This window comes from Apaloderma vittatum, unplaced genomic scaffold (assembly GCF_000703405.1).
Source record: "Apaloderma vittatum isolate BGI_N311 unplaced genomic scaffold, ASM70340v1 scaffold15407, whole genome shotgun sequence".
Classification (NCBI taxonomy): domain Eukaryota; kingdom Metazoa; phylum Chordata; class Aves; order Trogoniformes; family Trogonidae; genus Apaloderma; species Apaloderma vittatum.
In genome coordinates this window covers 2,653-16,875 of record NW_009724666.1, presented here as the reverse complement: position 1 = coordinate 16,875, position 14,223 = coordinate 2,653, and the positions used below count along the sequence as shown (strand labels likewise).

At 46.0% G+C, this 14,223-nt stretch overlaps 1 protein-coding gene across 1 annotated transcript in view; it reads right to left on the bottom strand.

Moving 5' to 3' along the window:
* BLM (Bloom syndrome, RecQ helicase-like) overlaps window positions 1-14,223 on the bottom strand; it is a 15,772-nt gene that overhangs the window by 119 nt on the left and 1,430 nt on the right. The window contains exons 4-20 of the mRNA XM_009872612.1: window positions 12,523-13,154; window positions 11,788-11,964; window positions 11,308-11,426; window positions 10,751-10,864; window positions 9,964-10,062; window positions 9,727-9,875; window positions 8,799-8,905; window positions 7,878-8,038; window positions 7,362-7,557; window positions 6,672-6,862; window positions 5,538-5,685; window positions 4,972-5,171; window positions 4,051-4,243; window positions 3,611-3,733; window positions 1,783-1,990; window positions 341-347; window positions 24-78 (exon numbers count right to left, since the gene is read on the bottom strand). Coding sequence (XP_009870914.1) covers window positions 24-78; window positions 341-347; window positions 1,783-1,990; window positions 3,611-3,733; window positions 4,051-4,243; window positions 4,972-5,171; window positions 5,538-5,685; window positions 6,672-6,862; window positions 7,362-7,557; window positions 7,878-8,038; window positions 8,799-8,905; window positions 9,727-9,875; window positions 9,964-10,062; window positions 10,751-10,864; window positions 11,308-11,426; window positions 11,788-11,964; window positions 12,523-13,154 — 2,879 coding nt within the window. The remainder of the gene's footprint in view (window positions 1-23; window positions 79-340; window positions 348-1,782; window positions 1,991-3,610; window positions 3,734-4,050; window positions 4,244-4,971; window positions 5,172-5,537; window positions 5,686-6,671; window positions 6,863-7,361; window positions 7,558-7,877; window positions 8,039-8,798; window positions 8,906-9,726; window positions 9,876-9,963; window positions 10,063-10,750; window positions 10,865-11,307; window positions 11,427-11,787; window positions 11,965-12,522; window positions 13,155-14,223) is intronic.

Genomic DNA, 14,223 nt, shown 5'->3' with positions numbered 1-14,223 from the left:
GGCGAGGCTGGAGGACGCTGAACTGTAGCCCGAGGAAGCCGGAGCCCGCGAGCCGGCCGCACCTTTGGTCCTTCGGTACTTGCCGAACCCACTGCAAAATTCGGAGAGCAGGTACACATCAGACATCAGCTCCCCTGGCCCCATTCCTACACCTGTGATGCTCTTGGATATACGATTGGATATAGATTTTTCTAGCACGCTATGCTTTCATTTTCAATTTATTTTTATTTTTTAACGCAGATGCCTGCAAAAATGCCTTTGAAATGTAAATCAAGTGTAGCTGTTGCATTTGCCTCCAGGCAAGACGCAGCCCGAAACAGGCAGAGAACGCTGAACCAACCCGACTCCTATTAATCCAATTAGAGTATCAGCATCAAGTGACACTTCGGGGTCAACAGCATTTAATGACTAATATTTTAGTAGATGGGGAGGTGAAAAGGGTGGGAGCAAAACCTACTGAGCCAGGAACTGCTGTTTGCTACAAAAAACACAGCGGAATGAGGAAAACAGAGCAGAGAAGGAGCCATTCCCGGAAAGAACATACGGTGGCAGAGAGCGAGGAGTTCTCATGAGGCAGACCACGATCTCACTCTGATCACGAAAGCAGTATTAAAGCAGCAAATGTAAGTAGTTAATGTACCAATGAAGCGTAACAGGCTTTAAAATTCAGCCGTGCCTCTTGAGGTGAGGGATTTACAGCGTGTTTTGGAGAGCAGGTTAGTGCATTTTTAAAGCTGTTCTTCCAACGGGCCTGAACTCCTAGCTGAAAGGTAACGCCGTTTCTGTGACACGTATAGACCGAGTGACCCCTGATTCAAAGAAATATTTCAGAAACGCAGGTTGTCCGCACAACTGCTCTGCTGTACCTCGTGTTCTCACACACCAAGTGATGCAAAACTTCTCGGCTGAGGGATTAAGTAACCCGGCCGTGCCCCAGCACAGGGAACTTTTATGTAATTCCTTTTTGTGCAAGGCGAGCGCCAAGCTCAGCAAACCTTTAAAAGGCACGACTGTAGGACCCAAATAACAACGTACAGCTCAAGGCTTCTCATGTCAACCCCCTTTTTGTAAAGAGGGCTTGGGGAGGGCACAACCTCTCCAACCATTTCTCCTTTTTCATTCACTCCCTTTCAGCGCTGATGAGCCATCAGGTTCTGAAGTTCTGAAGCACGAGCTTCAGCACAAACTGCCGCTGGTTGAGTCAGCAGGCTCCTGGCTACGCGAGCTGCTAAAATAAGGTCGTGGACTCGCACGAGGCCCAGCCCAGCTGCTTCATCACCCCGTGACAGTTTGGTGGCAGATCAGCCCTGAAAAGCTCAAGACCAGCCAGACTCCTGGATCCAAACGCTACGCTCTTGATGCGGGCATCGCCTTGTGTGGCACAGTCACAGGGAGAATCTGAATTATCACGGGACTGGTAACTGAAGTGCAAATATTCCATCAAACCTTTGAAGTTGAAGCCCACTTTATGCTTCCAAGCACAGAACCCAGCCAGCCTGCTAATAACAGTAAGGGCAGCACACTGATATTGACTGCTTGTGGCAGTCAAGAGTAAGAAGCAAAGGGCAATTGTGAAATACCTTTCCTCATCAGGAGCTTTTTAAACAAATAATGCTACAAAACTGAAGTAGAGACGTTGTTAGGAGGTACCTGGATAGTTTTAATGTCATTCTTAGAGCCCCTACTTAAAAAACCACAGTAGGACACCAGTGCAAGCCTGGGATCATCATCGTGCTCTTCTGGACAAAGCTGAAGAGTTAAAAATGAACACAAGCATCTTACCCTTTGGGCCGAAACTGCTGGCTGCCACCACTACACGTCTTTTTCCTCTTTGATTCTCTGAAGTTTGGCGGCCTTTTCCTCTTTCTTCTTTGGTTGGCATTATTGCAAAAATAGCTCGAGGTCGTAACTACATCTTCTGCCTCTTCATCGCGCTCAGGGGTGCTCATGCCTCCCGTAGCTGTGTCCCCGCTCTGGCAGGTGGCATCATCTATGGACAGACAGACAGCGAGTTAAAACTCACAGAATCCAGACGTTGCCTGGGCCAGTCAGAACTGCCAGGCAGAAGGCTCCAGCTGCACTAAAACTTCTGTCCTTGCTGTTCACAACCTCTTCAGGCTGGCAATGCTTCAGGCTCAGCTAAAGGTGTTTTGTGGGTTGGTGTAAAGGGCAGAAGGCAGAACTGGTTCATCTCATGACATGGAAAAATACCAGCCAGCCCTTTTCTCTAGCCTGGCTTCTTGTCTAAGTTATTTTGTGAACCCTGGGCTTTTGGGGAGGAGCGGCTGGAGAGCTGCCAGGCAGAGAGGGACCTGGGGGTGTTGACAGACAGCCGGCTGGACATGAGCCAGCAGGGTGCCCAGGCGGCCAAGAAGGCCGATGGCATCCTGGCCTGTATGGGGGATAGTGTGGCCAGCAGGAGCAGGGCAGGGATTGTGCCCCTGTACTCGGCCGCACCTCGAGTGCTGGGTGCAGCTCTGGGCTCCACAGCACAGGAGGGACATCGAGGTGCTGGAGAAGGTACAGAGAAGGGCAGCCAGAATGATGAGGGGACTAGAGGTCAGTCTTGTGAAGAGAGGCTGAGGGAGCTGGGGAAGTTTAGATTGCACATTAGGAAAAAATTCTTCACAGAAAGGGTGGTGAAGCACTGGAATGGGTTGGAGTCACCACCCCCAGACGTGTTTAAAAAACAATTGGATGTGGCACTTCAAGACATGGTTTAGTGTTAGGGTGGTGTAGGGCTGGAGGTTGGACTCGATGATCTTAAAGGTCCTTTCCAACCTTTATGATTCTATGATTCTGTCTTTACTTTCCCCCCTGCCAGCTGGAAGGAATTACAGAGTATACCAGAAACTCTGCAGTCAGGCGTGGCGCTTGTTTTTAAAAACAGTATCAGGAGACACCGGAAGGCTCAGGGAGCCAAGAGCTCCTTCTCCATCAGTCACCAACTTCAGACATTGAGGCGTGCAATTTTAATTTGATGGCCAAGCCCTCTGAAGAAGTTTAATTCCAGCACAGAGTACTGGAAGCGACCAGATTGAGGAGTCTCGGGGCTCAGTTGCCCCCCGAGCTGAGCTCTGCGCAGAGGCACGGTACAAAAGCTGCGGGGTCTGAGCAGCGGAGTTATTACAGCCGGCTTTGAAAGCTCTTCACACGTGAGCAAGGGCTGGTCAGTGAAGACCTGAACTTGTTGACCTCGATTACTGTGACAAATAAAAGGTTGTCAGGTTTTGATTATCTGCCAGGCTACAAAGCTACGCATACAGAGCCAATGCAGGTGTGAAAATACGCAGGAGGTGCAAGACTTTTAACCGTAAGGTCAGAATTCTCATCATAACTAAGCGTATCACATAAATCCCAATAACTAATAGGTTAGGAACAGAGCAGCCTGCTTCATTCTCATTTTCCTTTTACAGTCTTTCAGAGATATACTGAATTTACCTAGTGAGAAGGCAGCAAAGACTTTGGTATGTTCTGAAAGCGTGCAATTGCTCTCTTTCTGTAATTATTCAACTGTAAGAATGAGTCATTTGTATCTAAAACAACTTTTGAGCAAGAAGTTCTGATAGAGGAGGAAAGAAGGGCACTAAAGGCAGGAAGTATACTGAACCTGGTGTGGTCCACTCAGAGTACTTATCCATCACTTTAATTATTTCTGCACCGTATTTTTCCAGTTTGTCTTCTGTGACACCATCAATCTGCAGCAGAACCTCCACATCAGAGGACAAAGTTTCTGTAAAGTAACAAAGTAACAATCAAGATGCCTCAAACGGGCTGACTTTTTTAAAAACCAAGATCATGACATTCTGGAGGAAACGGATTCCTTTCGTGCCCCCCTGTGCACTAAGTTCTCAAGGAAGTAGCTTTCACTCTAGCAGATTTGCTTCTCATTGACTAGCACAAAAACAAGTCCAAGAGTTTTCTCTGCCAATGCTTCCCAGTTTGTGTTGTGGCCCCATCACTGGAGTGGCTCCTGCACTCACCCAGCAGGGCCACCACAGCACAAAAACCACAGCTCAAGGGTCCCAAGAAACAAAAAGCTGCTATTACCTGCGATTTTCTTCAGCGTTGAAGTACTGAAAATATTGAAGTAATGCACGTCGAACACTTTCCCAAGCGTTTTGCACATGTCTGTAAGTTCCCCCAGGCACTTCTTAACCATCTCTTCCCGCTGTGACATCTTTGCCAAGGAAGCCCTTTGCTTCCTGATGGCGCTGGCGCTTTCCGTTTCGTGAAACTCCACCTGTTAAAACAAGTTGGGAACTTCTGTCAGGGGAGTTACTGCAGAGCCATCATTACACAGGAAAACAGCGAAGGAAGCCACAAGCATTCTCTGACGGACCAAACAGAGCTATTTGCCCAGTGTACACTTTTAAAGTGATTTTTACATGGTACCCAGCGGAGAACTAGCAGAGCGTACACAGTGCAAGGAGAAAAGTCCCAAGAACTCGGTTCACAGCCAGCTTTGAACAGAGGTCGCTAGGTCTAATGCTGAGGGCTCCTCTCTTCCCTAAACCCAGCGCTAATGCAGAGGAGATGTTGCCTCAAGTAGTCCTGGGCCTGGTTCTGTGACCTTCTTGAAGTGCATTTTCCATCAGAGCTCACCAATGACTGGGGAAAAAAAATAGAGCAGAAAATGCAGGAGAAGGTAGTGCTGCTCCAGCTGGCTTTTTCTAGGTTGGTCATAACTTTCCTTTCCTGTCAAGCTGGAATCAGATAGATGGGTGAGAAACAGATTTCATCCTCTCCAGTCTTTTCAAACTCACCTTAACATTATTGTTAGAATGCTGGACGAGAAATGATGCTTGTCAGATTCTGTTCCTCGTGTCTGCTTAAAATTAAGTTCCTGCACCTCAGCTGGTGGGCAAACTAGGTTTAAACTATCCCAGGGCATACGCTGCATGAAAACTGTAGCATGTCCCTTATAATGATGTATTGGGGAGAAAAAAATCCCTTAAAATTGTTACACACCTGTAGTGATCCACCAAGCACAGCCTGAGCTCTCTCCCCCAGCGTTACGTATGCAACCGCCTGGTCGTTAGCTGTGATGTACAAGTCTTCGTCCAGAATCTTGTCCAAGACCAGCTTTCTAAACAACCTTTCAATGTTGTGCCTGGAGTAGGCAGACCCCTTCCCAAATATCCCAGACTGAATCTTGGCGCTCGTTTTACCTGTGCGACAGAAACCACGGGATTAGCCTGTGACTGGCGAGCCTGCGCACACACGTATTTACAGACCAAGGGGAGATTCCTGGGGCTGTTCCACAGTATATGCACATAAAAGCCAACACGTTTAAGCCCCAGAAACTCCAAGCACTACCAGAAAACTCATACTATCGCTACAGCAACCTGAAATGGATTAAAGCTTTAGTCTCGTTCATTTTGGATCATTTACCACCGAGAGATTCCCAGCAATAACAATACTGCAAAATATTTCTTCTCTGAAACCGCTGCTGGCGTTGCGCAGACCTCTCATACCAAGCCAGGAATTTGTGCACAAGTGGATTTAGATTCTGTTTCTGCAAGAACAGGACTTACCTAAGAAAATGTCCACCATCATATTCAACGTGTATCTTCCAGAACCTGTATTTTTCTTTGCACTTGTCCGTCTCATTTGCCCACAATGCTCTTGTACAAATCTGATAATGCTCTTCACTTCATCTGTTACATTTCTCGATTTGTAATCCTATTAGGAGAGACTTGATTAGGAAACAACCTTACGCGGTTCTGTCCTAACACAAGTTGTTACTGACAACCTTGCTTTTCATTGTTGAGCTTTTTCCATTCACAAATTAATTTTGGTCCAAACAGAGGAACAGCGATTTTCTAGTTACTATGTCTACAGAGATGCAACATAGTCACAGGAATTCTGGATTTGCGAATACAACGGGATATATGCAGTCACTTGGTGTGTTAATTCACTGCGTGAGCTGCCAGGTTGCTGTGTGAATGCTGGCAACCCAGGTAAATCGTTTGGAAAGCGTTCCTGTCATCATTCTGCTGCCACGCACTACAACTTACACCTCCACCACACAATAAAATGAGGAGACTGGACTGAATGTGCATTATTCTCAGTTAAATTATGTTACAACCACAGCTGCGCAGGGGAATGCTCCAAACACAGGACTGAGCAGCGGCACCAGCAGGTGTAGAACTGGTTTGGTTTGGAGATCAGCAGCCCTTCCCTCTCTGCTTCAACAGCCATCGTCTCTTCTACTCCTGTTCATGCCACCAGCAACTTTGCTTCAATGCTGGAGGCACAAACCCAAACCTCTGGGCCACCTCAAGCAGCGTCACCTGCTCACACGGCACTTGCAATACCCCGGCAGCACAAAGCTGACTTGAAAACATTTCCCCACAGCCACTCCAACTTGTATTAGCTCCTGCCTCCTGTAAGCACTGCAGCCGAGAAAAATCGACGCTATGGAATATCCTTACACCTCACGAGTCCTCCTCTCACAGAAAGAGGAGCATCAGAAGCGCACAGATAGTCTGTGTAATGCTACTCTAGGTTAAACTCTGAAAATAGTTGGAAGCATCTAGCACCACAAAAATACAAGACATCTCATTTTCTCTGTTTACTTTCCCAAATATCACATAGCTGGTTTTTTTTTTAATGCAGCTAAGTGCAAAAATCAATTCAACACTGCAAGTAAGAGCTGTGATTGTTACCTTCTTTCTACTGCAGTTATCGCAAGTTACTTCTGGGTGATCTTTACAGAAGTTGGGATTAAAGTCTGTTTCCCCGAAGTAGGCCAAAAGCTGAATCCTCCGGCAGTCAACGACGTTCTCACAGTAGTGAACCATACTGTACAGGTTGTTAAAGTGCGTCTGTCTTGTGTGACTGTTTCCATCTTTCTCCACTGGAATGCAATAAATTCAATTTTATTTGTCAAACCCGCACCTCTGCATTTTTATGTATTTTCAGACAGACAAAACACAATATTCTTTGTCGCTAAAGAAAAAGATGAGTAGGCTATCACAGAACTAACTCAGGACAGATTTTATCTCTCAAGTTTCAGAGAATGGAGAAGGGAGATGGCAGGAGGGTTGGAACGAGATGATCTTTAAGGTCCCTTCCAACCCAAACCACTCTGTGGTTCTAAATAGGACAAGAACCAAGAGACAGATGTGTAAGAAGCAAAATGCTTTTGACAAAAACGAGGTGCAAGTGACAAAAATCTTTCATGAAAGAAAACCATTCAGACAAAGGTGCATAGTTCTCCCGTCTTTGCCATGGGAATATATACCTTATACATTCCTTACTGCATAGGGCACTTCCCAATCAAAAATAAGCAGAGACCAGCAACGAAGTGGCTTCTGCAATCCTGTCTGCATTTTGCTACGAACACGAGAACTCACTCATGATCAGCCTCCTCAGTCTGGTCACGTCGCTGTAGCTATAGAAGAGCAGGCAGTGAGACATTTCACCATCTCGTCCAGCTCTGCCAGATTCTTGGTAGTAACCTTCCACAGACTTGGGAAGAGAAGCGTGGATAACATAGCGCACGTCAGGTTTGTCGATGCCCATTCCAAAGGCAATGGTGGCACATATAACCTAGAAAGGAAATAACTTTCTCCATGTAACCAGTTGTTATTCATGGAGACTCGGCAGGCTGAAAATAGGTGATCAGGATTAGGAAACGGTGCAGGACGCAGAACTGCACCCTGGAGCGGCGCTGAAATCTTCCATTTGTAGAGCTCCCAATCAGAAGCTGGTCAACATGTTTGGGCAGAGCTGTTCCACTCGGTTATCTAACACTGCACCCAGCCTGGCAGTAACGTTACACAACTTCACTTTCATTTACTACGCCAAGAGAGGCAAAAGTGCTCTAAGTTCTATTCACTTCTTTCCCCCCTCAGCTGCTTTTCTTTTACCTGGCAACCTTCCTGATTAATCCACTTCTTCTGTACCAGATCTCTGTTGGCGTCAGTGAGGCCAGCGTGGTAGGCAAGCGCAGCAAGACCTTCCTTCTGCAGAATAGCTGCTGTTGTGTCACATTCGTGACGTGAAAGGCAATAAATTATTCCAGAGTCATCTGCAAATGTATTAAAAAAAAAAAATTTGTGTTACAACACAGCTTAATTCCCTTTCACTTCCTAAAAGTCACAGCTGTCGAGCAAACAAATTCATTCCAACGGGGAGAATTTGGTAAGTGTAATGTGATAACTGCTTAATAACAAAGAACAGGTTTTATTAGTTTCTCCTCATCCAATATCCTGGTTTTTTGGTGAGGTGGAATCAAGAAAAGATTTCCTTCTCAGTACTGTGCAACATTAGGATTTAAAACAGATGAATAAAGAGCTACATAAGTCGGGAGCTGGAGCAGTTTAGCGAGCGGTACATGAGGGTGCAGCGCCAGCGAGGCTGTGAGGGGAGCTGGCCGGGGTCAACCTCCAGCAGCAGGAGCTGCAGGACTCCAAAAGCGAGCCTAGAAAGACAGGAATCTGCAGTTATCCTCAAGAGGACCCACACACAGCAGAGCAACGGAATTAAACAGTTAGAACGGCGGAGACTTTATACGCTGAAGACACGACACTAAATGGCCTGGCAGCCTCCAGCAGGATTACTCAAGGGCACTACCATAACTTACTTTTCCATCTTAAACTCTAATAATAATAAAAAAAATCTGATGGCCATTATCAATAATAGGATTTTGTCTCCAACTTGTTTTTCTTGTAAATATATTAGCTGCTTACAGCAGGGCACAAGTTTGGGGTTTTTACAGCATTATAAAAGCTCCTCCTGCCTTAAAACGTAGTTCATAAAACCAGCACACCGGGCTGCTCAGTACTCACGTGGATGATATTTCTTAATCCATTCCAAGCAATCCATTGCCACCTTCTTCGGCTTCTTGGGCAATACATCGTATTTCAAGTTATGTCTGTTGAAGCTCATCGTAAACCTAAAACATGACAGTTTGTGCTCGTCAGCTTTATGGGTGCACGGAGCTGGGTGTCGACTGGAACGTCACAAATTCACCCAACTGCCACTGGTTCTGCCGTATCTGCAAAGAAATTATTGTTCCACTAGGCCCACAGAGATTCAGGCTGCCCACACGGTGGGTCTAAAATTCCCGCATTTTTCCTGTGGCTGTGAAAAAACCCCATAGCTACATGCCACCAGGAAGAAAGACAAAATGCACATTTACCAAACACACAGGCAGCGATTTCCCTTGTCTTCATTTTCCTTTTGAATATTTGCATCTGCATCTGATGCCTTGAATTTGCAAAATACAGCGTCACCTCCCTTCTACCCTAAATTACATTTCTAAGATGAGAAACCCAACAAAACGCTTTGTTTTCCCATCACGTCCCCTGAAAACACTACAATACAATCCAGGCCCAATGGTACCTCATTAATTTCATTACTGCCAGTGCTAATTAAGAAACACTTCCAGGTTTTGCAGTTTCCCAGCAGTCTCCTGAAAAGCACCCTAAAATACAACTTGCACATTTTGTCAGTGACATAGAAAATAATGTGATGAAATTTTCTATTAAACAGCTTCCTTAATCACACAAGGAAGAGTTTGGCAAGATTTTTTTCATCTTCTTTTAATATTCTGCATACAACTTGCATTAAATTCCACACAGACGTTCTCATTTAATCAGACACGACTGCGTAAGTGTTTCAGACAGACCACGTAACACTTCTCTTACTTTACTAAGTTTTCCATCCAAAATTTCCATGCCACGAATTGCTTCAGGAAACTGGTGAGCAACTTACACTTGTGGCTTTAGCATCTCAAGCTGGTTCTGAATATCCTTCTGCACTCGGGGGTTAGCAGTGGCAGTGAGAGCCATCATAGGAACGGAGCGAAACTTCTTGCGGAGCATGTTCAGTCGCTTGTAGTCTTGTCGAAAATCGTGGCCCCACTAGTCAAAAAACAAAATTTCAGCATAACTGAGTGAGATGCTCCAACTAAGCCTTTTGCCACTTTGAAAACCAAATCAAGGCCTTTACCTGGCTGACACAGTGGGCCTCATCGATGACAAAACGCGCCAGGAGTTTCCTGTCGTAGAGGTTTTCCAGCGCTGACATCAGGCGGCCGCTTGCACAAATCTACACACACACCCAGCAGCGCCGTTAGAAAGGCAAAGAACAGAGCCACGGGTCGCTCCGCCTGACTCGGAGCACACAAACAACTGCTCTGTGCAGCAGTGTTAATCACAGCCGCACCGGTGAGGGCTGAGAGCGTAAAGACCCGGCAGTCGGCTTCATTTTAACTGGCACCGAAGCAGTTGGTGCAGGATTGCCACAAAGTTCTAGGATCATCAATCCCCAGGTCCTACGACCCAATGACTTGTGAAAGACAAGGCTGAAGAAAGTCCACTTCTTGCAGAACTCTTGTGGAAGAACGTAATTTTCAAGGCAGCACAGAACTAGGTACAGGGCATCTTCTGACAGTCACGTACTGCCTTGACGGCGCTTTTCCCTGACACCCTGCTCGTAGCACCCTAACAGCTACCTGGCAGCAGTCAGCCCCTAATGCCCAGCGAGATACACTGGAGTGGATGAGCATGGGGGTCTCACTTCAAGAATCCCGATTGTATAGACTCAGTTCTCATTCTTGGTTAATTACTGATTGAAATTAGTTACAGCTGTACAGTCTTACTGAGCCATCTGAAAAATGTTTAACATTTTTTCCCCCCCAGAAGCCTACTCTAAGTTCAGTATTTCTCCTTTAATACTTCATAGTAATCCTCCTCTTGGAGCCTCCATGGTTTTACAATTCAAATTAAATACTAACCTTCTCAGGGGTAACATACAGAAGCTTTATTACAGGATCTTTTTTTGACATTTGCATATATATTTTGGAAGCATCAGTATCTGTTCTGTCACCGGTCAGGTACGTTGCAGCAATCTATATTAAAAAAATATTTCTGTTTTAATACGAGCAAAATAGAAGAACCTCCAAATATAGTGCTACACCTAGTTATAAAACAGACAAAAATGTATTTGCATTTACTGTCCTCAATGAACGTAACATTTTCAACGCTGCTTTGCATAATTACAGAGAACATCTGTACCCCCACTGTACTGTGCACATCACAGAATTTTCCTAGTGATAAACCCAAAAGACTCTAAGCCAAATTCTGTTCTTCTGCTCCCAGTTCTACCAAGAGCTGACTTAGGGGACTTGTCTGCTCATTTACTTCCTCCTAGACAAGTACAGGTGGTTTTTACAGCTTCCATCTAATCAATATTTTGCAGTTTGTATTCAAGAGATGTTAAGAATTACCATAAAACTTCTGGTTTCTAATTCACTTATCTGCAGTTCGACTCGATAAAGCTGTTTGAACTCACATCTAAGGTGTTCAGCTTCTGAACCTGATCTATTATCAACGACCTCAGCGGAGAGATAACAATAGTGACTCCAGCGGAGACGCACGCTGGCAGCTGGTAGCACAAGCTTTTACCCCCACCTGTGGAGGACAAAACAGAGCACAGCGAGCGTTAGATGTCAGGAGGAAAGGGAGATGGCCTGAAGAAGGAGCACGCCCAGAAAGAATACACTGTTACCCACGACTGCCTCTCACAGGACACGTGTAGGACAGGGCAGAGTCATCGTACGAGATATTACGGAAGGCAGAAACTTGACAACCTCGTTCAAAACGCCACAGCACATAGGGCATTTCAGAAATCCCGCAGCCACAGAATTCCAGCAGCACAAATTTATCGCCACCTCCATGAAGGCACGGAGAAAAAGGGGTAGTTTGCCACCGGCCTTACAAAAGGAGCTTATGGTCTTTATTTCTTAAGCGTGTGCCTGCCACTGGGACCTACCGGTGGGCATCAGGATGAAGCAATCTTCCCCCAGAAGAGCGGCGTTGATGGCCTCCAGCTGATTTGTCCGAAAACTGTGCAAACCGAACTTTCTGTGAAATACAGCCATCATTTCTTCAGAATGGGGAAATTTCATACCTCTGAAACGTTCTAGTGCAGGGTTATTAACCAGCAGATCTAGGGGACAAAGAAAACGTGCTTACAAGAAGTGACAATCCCAGGTCGCGCCATCCCTCCTGCAGTGCGAAACTGCTTCACTAGAACAGACAGCTTAACCGCCACTTCAACCCTTTAAACTCAAATCTTGACTTACTGGGGGGGAAAAAAAAAAAAATTGCATTCATCTAGAGTTTAAGCCCAGCTAAAGTATGAATTTTGGTTATAGGTTTGCTTCAACAAGTGCCCGTTTTTGAACACTTTGCACAAACAGCCGAAGCTGTCGTACTGCTGTGAATTAACAACTGCAGAATCATTATTTAATTAAAACACAGGCACATTCTCGTTTCCAATTTTAGCTGCTCTGTCTTCCCAGCAGGCAAATAAATATTCAAGAAGTTTGACATCACTTGGAGGAAAAAAACCTTGAGGATGACTTTGCAAAAAGTCAAAAGAAGCTTCCACAGAAACAGAGGGCATTGATGGAATCTACAGTAAGTTACTTGGTCTTGGGTTTAAAAACAAGTAAACACAAAATTTGAAAAGTAGAAGATAGGAATCCTGACAAGTGTAATTTACCAGAACGGTTCTTTGTTGCCATTGAGAAGCTTGATTTCAGAGCAGCAGGACTCGACAGAGCAGCAGATCCTTCGGCTCTGGACATTATCTTGGAGAGCAGCGATGTGGTGGGCGGCCCTTCCCGCACGGGCTGGCACGACGGCCGCGCCTCAGGTGCCGAAACGTTCACTGAATCCTCCCAGCCCTCGTCAAAATCGTCGATATTCAAGTGATCGAGGTCAAAGTCCGTCCCATTCCTACCCAAACCGTTTTCTGCGGGAAGGCCAGTGGCCGCCCTGCTCTGAGCTCTCGGAGCCGCGCTGGCCAGGGGCCTCGCCAGCAGGTGCCCGCTCCCACCAGCGCTCAGCCCGGGGGAACCTCCCGCTTTGCCACCAGCCTCAGACGATGACGGGCAGCCCATTCCCTCGCTTCTTTGCTTCGAAGTGTAAGAGGTGTCCAAGGCTTGGGGGTTTTTGGTTGAAAAACTGCTTGAACGAACAGTCCCAAGCAAGAGGCTGGTGGGTTTGGGCGAGTTTCTGTCAGAACTGAAGCTCCAGTTGGGGCCAGAAGGCAGAGCGGGACTGTGACAGGCAGGAGGGCCCCGCTCCACACAGGTTTTGCTCAAAGTGACAGAATTAGCCAGCAATTTTCTCCTGGGAGAGATAGGAAGGAAGGAAAAAAAAATCAGTCACAAGCAACTATTTATCAAGTTCTACAATACGCATTAAAACTTTGTCTCTTTCCTATTAAGAATATTGACACATGGTGGATACATTGTATTCTGTGTCTCTGTATTTTATAAACATTTCAAACAAATCCAGCGAAGATAGAAAAATACCAGAACTCAGTTGAACAAAATAATTACAGAATTACTACGTCTTCTCTGCAGACATAAAACAAAAGAACTCTGAATAGTGAGGAACTGATCCAGGCAAGGTAGGACATTAAAAAAACCACAGGAAAAGAAGGAAAAGAGGAATCCTTAGAGGCACAAGCCTGAAGTTAAAAAAGTCAAAAGATGCTTGAACCAAATGACATTTTTATGTGCTTTCTAAAGACTATGTGTGACTCTAGTAAAAAGAGGCAGTAGAGTAAATTAGTCCTACTGAGAACACTCAGGAAAAGCACATAATCCCACTCTAAGAAGGAAAAACAAAACAAAATCCCCATCTCAGTCCTTTGTCTGTGCATTGTGCCATCAGGCTACGCGGAGGTTAAGGCAGCAGATCGCAGCAGCAATTATCAGGTTGAAAGATGGCAAGTACCTGGCACAGGTTGCCCAGAGAGGGGGTGGCAGTCCCATCCCTGGGAGTTTTTCAGGCCAGGCTGGATGGGGCTCTGGGCAGCCTGATCCAACCCCCAGGGCAGGGGGGTTGGAACTAGATAATATTTAAGGTCCCTTCCAACCCTGACAATTCGACGATTCTATGAATTCTATGATTCTATTAAGAGAAGGTATAATTGCTGTAGTTGGCTACAGCCATCTCAGAGAGAGAATATGAAATGAACAGCTCTGGCTGCAAGAGCTCAGGACGAGATGTCACCTTCCAGAGAAAAGCCTCAGACCGAGGCGGAACTGGGTTCTCTCTTCTGGCAGAACACTGGGACCGTTAATACTTTGAGCACTCGGGGTACTGCTTTCCAGTCATCCCAAGGGTTTTAACAAATCCTCCCGCCCGCCAGGTCTGGCCGGTGCGATGGAGACACCTGCAGGCTCCGCAG